Consider the following 9,986-nt stretch of genomic DNA (forward strand, 5'->3'; position numbering starts at 1 on the left):
TAGGACGTTCGGTGCCATGTTCCGTATAGTACCTCAAAAGAAACTGTCCATCGTATCCGGAGAAATTGTGAGCCATCACCGTGGCATGACGATGACAATCTCCGTAACGTTCGATGTCCTCTTGGCTCCACGTCTTGTCGATGGGGTCTAAGACCCATCGGGCAAAATCGGCTAACGTGTTCGGTCCCCGAAAGATTTTTTCACGTCCTCCAGGAATCTTGCTGCAGTGAGGGCAATGACTGAAGATAGGTTCTTGAATGCACTTCTCGCACGCTCGATGAGCCACGCAGAAATTAGGAATGTGAATGCCGGTCTCTTGCATGCATTCGAAATCGAAAAAGATGAAATTGCCTTTCTTCTTGTGACCGTCCTCTTTCTCTGGTGGGGGTTGGTATTTTTGCACGTAACATTCGTGTTCCAAGTCCACGATGTGGTGACAAATGTGACATTTTTTCTTTCCTCGACATACGTGTGCCTTGGCATTGTTGGTACGTATGCCTTGTCTACACGTAGGGCACAATCTCAGGAGTTGACAAGCACATTTCTTCTGTGAACCTTGTGTTTTCAAATGTTGTTGGTAACAGGTAGGGCTGACAAACGTGCGCAGACAAGTCGAACAAGGCACTGGTTCTTCGCTCAGACAGGGTGGAGAGGCCAAACATCCTGGGCATTTCCATCCACAATGCTTGTGTTGCTCTCGATTATTATAACCATAGTCACATTTCTCACAATAATATCTGTATCCCAGGAATCCGGTGATACTGGTAATGGGATCGAAATGGTCATCGTGATGATAAACATGAATGTATTTTCCGTCCTTAAAGTCTTGGCCTCGAAACAACAGAGACCCGCGCATTTCTTGAGGGTGCACTTTCAAGGTGTAGCGTGGAGCTAGGGCATCTTGCAATTTTTGCATCTCAGGAATGCCACAGGGTGTGTCTTTGGACAGGCCACCTTGTTGCAACAGGAGTTCTGCTTCGTTTCGTTCTTTGGCTCGATCGGATCGTTGAATAGTGTTCCAGGTTCTTTTCCATTCTTTCGTGTCGTTCTTGTTGGCATAGGTTCGTCCCACCACGATGGCACGGGCTAAACACATCTGGTCATGAGGATTGTGAATTTGGACAAGACTACGCTTAATGCTGCGAAGCTCGTTCACCAATAACATCTTTTTGCGTCCTGTCCCTTGAGGAAGAGAGACGTGGGCCATTTTCAGTGTGGCTTTACCATCGGTGATGTCAAACTGGTCATTAGATTGTTGTACGTGTTGAATCTTGTCCATGATTTTGGAAGGGGTTAGTTCTGCAGGTCTGCTAAACTCGATCCAAACAGGGGATTTCAAACCGTCGTGATCTATGGATAGTGTCAAGCGATCGTCTTCTTTGGGTTGACATTGTCGCTTGAGTGCGGTGAGCAAAGAATCCCACATCTCGGTGATAAACCCTTCTGCTTTCTCCAAGGGTACGTCGGCCTTGAAATCTTTAAACTTCACCGTGTAGGTGTAAGCCGTGGTTCTAAATTTTCTAGAGGAGCGCTTTTGCGTCTCTCGAATGGAATAGTACTTTTCAGGGTTGACTAAGGGTGGTGAACTTGGTTTAGAGGGTTCGGATTCTGGTTCACTCATGTCCTCTTCAAAATCACTGGCATGAATTTGTGCCAAGATTTCAGCCCTGGTACGAGGCGATAGATCACGTTTCTGCCTCTTACTTTCTTCTTCTTCTTCTTTCTTCTCGAATGAATGGGATCGTTTCATCTTGAGTGCAAAACGTCAAATGACTCAAGTTTAAACACCATAGACTAATTTATAGTCTTGGCAAACCAGCGTATATAAAAAGGGTGTGTCTTGTCCTTTCACTATTCATTTCACTCTCAAACCGAGGAGAACGATGGAAGAGACTACCCAGATGGAACGTTTCGTCAGAGCTTTGCGAGGGGTCATTAGAAAATTCTCTTCAGACCAGCCGACGGACTACTCTCCTTCCTTTCGAGATAAGAGTCAGGATACTTGCTATATCTGTCAGAAGAAAGGGCATTGGTCTTCAGAGTGTCCAGACCGTCAAAAAAGAAAAAAAACAGGGGCTAAAAAAGACAAAAGTCAAGATACCTGTTATTATTGTAAAGAAAAAGGACATTGGTCTCCAGATTGCCCAAAAAAGAAACAAGAGGAGTCAGAAGAAAAGAAGGATTCTTCAGAAGAAGAGAGGGATTCTTCGAAAGAAGAAAGGGATTCTTCAGAGGAAGAAAGAAGACAATTCTATTTAAAAGAAGCAAAGAAACAGGAGAAGAAAAGAAGGGAAGAAAATGAGGAAAAAACGGTGAAGAAATTCAAAAAACAGAGAGACTAAACAAGGAGAAAGAAGAAGTCAATGAACTTTTAATTAAAGTGTTGTGTTGTGAATTGGATTGTAAAAAATGGATAAAAGAATACATGAATGATATAAGGTAAGTGTCTTTGAGTTTTGATTTTAAAATAAGAAGCTACACTCACGCACTCATACACAGACACGTACTATAAGGGTAAAATGGGTGGGGTTTATTTTTGAGTTATTGGCAAATTGAAATTGTATTTCTTTTCGAGAAATGTGGGTGGCCCTGAAAAGGGCCTTTTTATTTTGGTGTAGGGGTGAGTTTAACCAATCAACTTTAACTGCCTTAAGCCTTTGCCACGGCCAAGGCCTACTTCTGATGATTGGGTTGAAATCGCTAAGGGTGGTACGACAGGCTTAGTCACAGGGTTGGCGTGTTTAGCTCGGGAAGGTCGTATTCTCTTCGGTCGTGATAAAGAAGTCTGATACATTTGTTTCAGACTTCTTAACTCCGCTAAAATGTCCAACAGTACCGTAGCCGTTTGATTTTCACCCTCTTGTTTCTTTGCTGCTACTTCTTCTTGCTGTTGTTGCTGTTGTTTTTTTCTTACCTCTTCTTGTTGCTGTTGCTGTTGCTGTTGCTGTAGGAGAAAAGCTTGTTCCGCTTCCTTTTGTCGTTGCATAAATTTCTCCAATTCTTATTTCTGTCTCTGTCTAAAATTCTCCACTTGCGGTAATGAAGAAGGTAACGAAGGTTCCGGAACAAATTCTTGCGAGGTAAGAAAATCCACAAAATCCCAATGTACCGGGTTCCCTTGGGCAGTCTCCCCTGCTGGTGCACCCCAATGGATCGTTTACTGAGTTTCCGTCATGTTGAATCACTGTCACATAGATTGACTGCACACAAGCGCTAACGAATCTATATAGACCACGTGACGTCACAGACTGCTCTCTTCGGATTGGATGCGAGCTGACTGAATTTTGTAACGCGTGTTCGGATTGATGAATGAATTCAATCCGTTTCAATCCTTCCTGTACCTATAAATAAGCGCAGTTCACTGCATTGATTCACTTGTTCTCGTCGCTTCAAGATGTGGACCGATGTGCAATCTTCTACGCTTGTGTCTTCCATGATGTTCCGGACGGACATGCTCATGTATGTCCGATCCAAGTGGACCATTGTCCACAGGACAAACACCAGCCTGTGGATACGTAGGATCTACGTTGAAAGACAAGGATGCCTGAAAAGAGTGCTGATTTACGGACCAACAGTGAGACGTAGCCTAAGGACAAGAAGAAGACCAATGCGGTACCATTTATGTTAATGAATACATTAACATAAACCCAAAGGCCCTTTTCAGGGCCAGCCATATTTCTCGAAAAGAGATAGCCTTTCCATTGCCTACCCCTTTTTAAAAAAAAAAAAATCCCATATTCAATTCCCCTTTGTCCCTAAACAACCCCCAAACTCTATTCCCCATGTTAAATTCCCCTTGTACGTATATCGGCCCACAATTTTTTTCCCATGTTAATTCCCCTTGTACGTATATTAACCCACGATTTTTCGCCATGTTAAATTTCCATTGTACGTATATTCGCCCAGGGGTCTCCGTAATGCTAATTTCCATTGTACGTATAGTGGCCCACTTAACTACTCACGGCTGTGCAGAATCAATTCATTCCGTCAATATACACTTTCGTGTCGTCCGTCTTAACTGCATTGGAAATGCAAATACGTGTAATTTTGTATGCGATATTTATAGGTTACTGCATTTGTCTGGGAAAATATGAACGAGTTTTGGGATGGAATACTGCAAGAACTTGTGAGTGCAGTATATCCTTCCGACAAAACGAGTTCATATTTTCCCATACAAATGCAGTAACCTTTTAATTATATGCTCATTTTTTTATTCTACCTAAGGTTTAATTATATGAACAAAATACACTACAAGAAACAACGTAAATAATGAATGCCGTATTCCAAACTAAATACACAAGCGCATATTTGTCATTACACAATGACATGATTATTAATGCGCACATAACTCCGCCCAGATAAATTTGAACTTAGTCGCGCGCTCGACATAACTTTCGAAAGAAAATGGCGTGCCTACTTAAAATTGAAATTTGCAGTCATATTGTGAATGAATGCGCATTGCAACAACTGTTCCATTTGATCTGGAATTAATATATTTTGGTATTTTGTTTCAAATTCGACGAAAGTTTGTGATTTTGGACTGGATTCATCTGTGCAAATTATACATGAAATACATCGGATTGAAGTGGCGCGGGAGAAGCGTGTTTACGTCTGCAACTGTGTTTCTGTTTCTGTCATTGAATGTTTGAAATCATAATGTAGGAAAAATATGAAGTCTTTCAATTGCAATTATCAAAAGACGCTATGGAATTTAATGCTTATTTCATTTTGAGTGCAGTAAGGAGGATGCAGTTGCACTTATCATCGAAATTACAGCACACTTTCGAAATGTGTAATCCAGATTGAAAACCGATGACATGGCTCATGTAATTCGGATTTGCAGAGTTAAGAAAATACATTTTGAGGAAATTCAGGATGTAAAACTGTAAATATATTTTATTTTGCCATTCTTATCACCAGCTAAAGAAGACAGCATATGCCTTGTCACTTGTATGTTATTTGTAAGGACCTTATCTTCAGTCTTTTATATAATGTAGCTAGCCTAAATCCGTAACATTGTATCAACGCTGAATGTGCCATGACAGCTTTTTTTTGCAGTCCACGAAACATGTTTTAGTTCATTCAGAAGCAAATTTAAACAACCACAACGTAAAGAGCCTCTTACGCGAGTGTACATGATTTGTGTACAAATCAAAAGTGCTGGCGTCTGCGTCATTGTTTGTTTACAATAGAAAGTAGTTCCTTTATGCACGTGAATGCTGTATGTGTATTGTCGCGCGCGTTTAGTATCGGGGAATACTGAACGATTCTGACAATGTAAAGTTAACGGGGAAAAAAATGAGCATATAATAAAAAGAAAATATATGTATAGTATGTACGCTGTATCTTTGATATACCACTCGTACTATAACGTTTTCTTAAAAAGGTAAGTGGGCAAGCCTCTTTTCCTTCTGACGAAAAATGTATGCATCTCGTGGTATATCGATGATGCAACGATACAGCTTACTTCATGCAATATATGTATGCTATATCAATTATATACCTCGAGATCTATTAATTTTTTCATTAAAAGGAAACTAGGCTTGACTAATTTATACAACGAGTGGTATATCATTGATACAGCGTACATACTGTGCATATATTTTATTTTTATCACATACAAATAAATATATTTGCACTTTGAACGGAGTATAGATTTAGTAAAGGCAGCTGTGTATTGACCGAGTGAATGAACTCACATCCCCGAGTGTGTCCGCTACAAAATGTAGTTATGTCTTTTGTTGCTTTCACAATCACGTTTGCATATTGATATGTTGATTGTTTTCCTTTTATAGTTTCTATTTTTCCTCACATTGATTAAATCAATACAATACATACCGGCGCATGAAAATTAATGTGGAATAGAAACTAAGCGAAATGATGAACCAACAAGAGATAATTAAAATGTTTTAATATATTTACAGTTGATCTAAGTCATTATTCTGTTTTAGTAACAGTACCACCGATCCTAAACACACTCTCTCTCTCTCTCTCTCTCTCTCTCTCTCTTCCTTTAGTCGGTTTGACTTTTCTTTTATCATCATTCATACAAATTCGTGAAATGACACAAACGAAAATCCTCTTCGCTTTTCATTTCATTGCTTTTAGCCCGTATCTTGCTCCGATGGGGGGGGGGGAGATGCCTTTTGACATTTTCATATTTAATTAATAATAATAATCGATTTTTAGAACATTATAGTATGTTTAAGAAACAACAACAACAAAACATTAAATAAATTACAGTATGTATACCACGTAACCGATAAATTTACCGTATAATGTCGACATGGTTTGCAGCTTTGTATCATTGATTCAATAAACACTGTAGATAAATCCCAGGGAAATCGCACACATACCAATACGGCAAACCGTATTCTTGAAGGTTACTTGGTGTAATTTCAGTTTCAAGGTTTTAATCCAGCCCAAATTCCTTTTCTCTCTCACTCCACATTTCTGCGTAGTCTGTCGGTAATGCATGAGAGGGGAGGAGGAAACAGAAAGCAGAACGGACTGTGATGAAAATGTGTACCATATTAAATTCATTAAGAAAACGGGGATTATTAATACTCTTTATCGTTATTTTCATACGTCACTAATGATCAATGTGTGGAAATGTATCATTGATCTAGAATCAACTGCAGACGGTCACGAGAATGTTTATATATGCGCATTAATGCGCTATGGGCGCATCACACTTTGATATACGAATAGTACTGGTATATCAAATTGTTTTATACCAACACTTTAAATGCCATTTTTTAAAATGTATGTGTTATAAATACAAGTAGGAAATTCAGATCATGATAGGTATTTAAATAGTTATGTTTACTCCGTCAGTTGTTAAAAACGTCACAAATTTATGCATCAGTTAACAGCCTTCACCTTGGTCATACACATTTTGTTGAGGCTGTAAACATATTTTGTGTTTAGAGCTAATCAAACTATTCAGCAGTGTTTTGTATTATCTTTTCAGATAACGGATGAAATCTTTCCATGTGTTCTTTATACGACATGTTGGTGTCCTGAAGTGTTTATAGGATAGAAACAGCATTCTATACCTGTGTGAAGCCAAAACAAATCGGAATGTTTACAATAATTTGTTACAGTCGGATGTGTACTATTGCAGATAAATTAGAAAGTGATTGTATATATATGTATATATATCTTACTATAATTTGTTTTTATACTTTTACAATATGCAAATACTATTGATGTTTTACAGGTAAAAGTTTCCGAAAGTTACAACCGATTTGGATCCAGCGTAGCATCGGCTGTGCCTATTCAGGTACAAAGAAAATGTACAACTATCGACTGCCATAGCCCCTCATTTTGTACTACCGATCTGGACCGAGCGTAGCATCGGCTGTGATTGTTCAGGGTAAAAAGAAAATTTACAATTATCGACTGCCATAGCCCCTCATTTTGTACTACCGATCTGGACCGAGCGTAGCATCGGCTGTGATTGTTCAGGGTAAAAAGAAAATTTACAATTATCGACTGCCATAGCCCCTCATTTTGTACTACCGATCTGGACCGAGCGTAACATCGGCTGTGATTGTTCAGAGTAAAATAAAATTTAGAGTTATCGACTGCCATAGCCCCTCATTTGGTAACTAGAGCATTTCTCGGAGAGGAAAAAAGTGTCAAACCTGCTGGATCGATGATAGCTCTGAACAAGTGACATGTGCCGACAGAAAACAAGTCAAGAGTTTGTCTGAATGTACATGGCTGTTTCTGCTAGGATACCAATATAATGGGACAAATGTCTGTTTGTAAAGTGTAATTTAACTGAATTGTAATATTGTTGCAGTCGAGGTTGCTCTTGAATGCACAGTATTTGATGGCACACTCTTACTGCCATGAAAAAACCTGTCTTGCATCGGTCTGAAAGACTAAAATGCCATGATCAGTGCTTAAGGTTTTGGCAGTTATGATTACCGCCTTGGTGACCAGCAGCACGTGCAAAGATGAAGCAAAGCAATTTTGACAATGATTATAAACATAATTCAAATCATTTATCTACGCCATACAGAAAAATAACTATACACACGAGTAACGTAAGATAAAACTTTCACGGGACAGGACTATTGTGGACTAAGTGTCAAATTGACAACGTTGAGCAATGTGCATTAAATTTCAAATTGTCACTTTTTAATGCACTTGAAATGATCGTTCATCACGTGATATGAAAATCTGAAACAGCCTGTGTAATCTTACTAGAATTATCTTGGAACATGTTGTTGTTGTTGTTGTTGTAGGGTTTAACGCCATTTTTCAGCACAAGATAGGCTATACATGGCGGCCAGTATAATTGGTGGAGGAAGAACCCTGGAAAACCCCGGGAAGAACCACCGACCCACGAGAAGCTACTGGCAGGCTTTCTCACGTACTAACGTTAGCCGAGGCTGAGACTCGAACTCACGCAGACAGAGGTGAAATGGCAGTGATCCGTAACGGTGAGCGCTTTAGACCACTCGGCCTCTCGGGGCCCCTCTTGGAACATGTATAGAAAAGCACAGTAGCATTTCCAGTGCCTTTCTCATGTCGAGGATAAATATCAAAGTTAGGTATGCTTACATTAGATTCAAGTCGAATTCACCCTAATTTTAGCAAGCGCCTTCATGATGTCGATGAAGATATATATATATATATATATATATATATATATATATATATATATATATATATATATATATATATATATATATATATATATATATTCGTGAAAATATTATTTGTTTATAAAACGGATCCCCAAGATGTGACTCAGAGGAATGGGTGCGCAAGTCAGTATAATTTCCACATAAAAGTAATAGAAAGAATGTGTTCCTTGCGTAAAGTAAAAGCTGTTGCCACTTTGTAAGCCATTTTACTACAGGATTAAAGAATGGACAGTACAATTTTACCTGCCTTCTGCTTCATATTTATATCTTACCCTTCTCAAAGCTAAGAGTATCTTGCATGAGTACTCGCTCCAAATTAAACGCATGAAATGAATCTAAGAATTTTCAACCTTTAGCTTACATGATTCGGCTAGGATTGAAATTACTGAATTTATTTCATTTTATGTGAGCACAGATGTAAGATTCCATTTATTGTATGACATAAAACATTTATTCAATAAAACCAACTTACTACACAAAGTGGGTCCCCCCCCCCCCCCACTTGGTTAATATTGATGCCAGCATGTTACTGGCACAGTCTTTACATAAAACATTTATAATGTTGAAACCACAGCAACCATCGCATACCTATTACTGTCTCTGACAGTAACAGCCATGTATTTAAATAATGGAGGAAAAAATTCATGATCAACACTATAAGCTTTGCATGACTTTCAAGAACTATATTTCAAGTTCTCCATATTATGCCGGACTATATATACTCCACTACTGTGTCTGACGAGCACCTGATCGAAAAGGGCTTTAATTCTTGGCAACAAGTTCAATTTTTCAAAAACAAATAGGTTAACTCAAAGCTAACATTGTTGTATGTCTATGTCCCACTGTCTTGTAACACATACAAGACAAAAAGAGCCCAGGAGACAGTTTCTCATGCTGACAAGAAACTTTCATTCATAATGTTAAATATGAAAGAGTATTTACCGGTAGTTTTATTTTCTCCCACATATTTTTATTTCTGAACTGCAGCTTAGATGCTACCTACGTGATATGTTCTAAGCGAATGAGATCACCATTCTTCACAAGCTGGGGAAACTCAGTTACATCAGGCTCTTCTGTTGCTTGTTTCATCCTCCATACATTGTTCTCATCTTTATGACTATATGTGGTGACCTACAAAAACAATTCATTGTGTTAATGAACATGTAAATACAGGTGTTACCTGATCATGTATTTTCCAACTAGCCATGGCTTGATCATTTACTACTTCTTAATTGTTATAATGTATTATTTATTCTTGGATATTGTGAAAATTTATCAAAAACGACCATCTATCTCATTTATTGTAATGAGAAACACAGGTTA

General features: G+C 38.6%; 1 protein-coding gene across 1 annotated transcript in view; it reads left to right on the forward strand.

The window, feature by feature from the left end:
• LOC149804880 (uncharacterized) overlaps positions 1-8,905 on the forward strand; it is a 58,326-nt gene extending 49,421 nt beyond the window's left edge. Inside the window, exon 10 of the mRNA XM_089933345.1 lies at positions 6,974-8,905. Within this exon, the coding sequence (XP_089789471.1) occupies positions 6,974-6,984 (11 nt within the window). The 3' untranslated portion in view covers positions 6,985-8,905. The remainder of the gene's footprint in view (positions 1-6,973) is intronic.
• Positions 8,906-9,986: the final 1,081 nt, after the last annotated feature.

This window comes from Sinohyriopsis cumingii, chromosome 2, assembly GCF_028554795.1.
Source record: "Sinohyriopsis cumingii isolate HCF-2022 chromosome 2, ASM2855479v2, whole genome shotgun sequence".
NCBI classification, from domain to species: Eukaryota; Metazoa; Mollusca; class Bivalvia; order Unionida; family Unionidae; genus Sinohyriopsis; species Sinohyriopsis cumingii.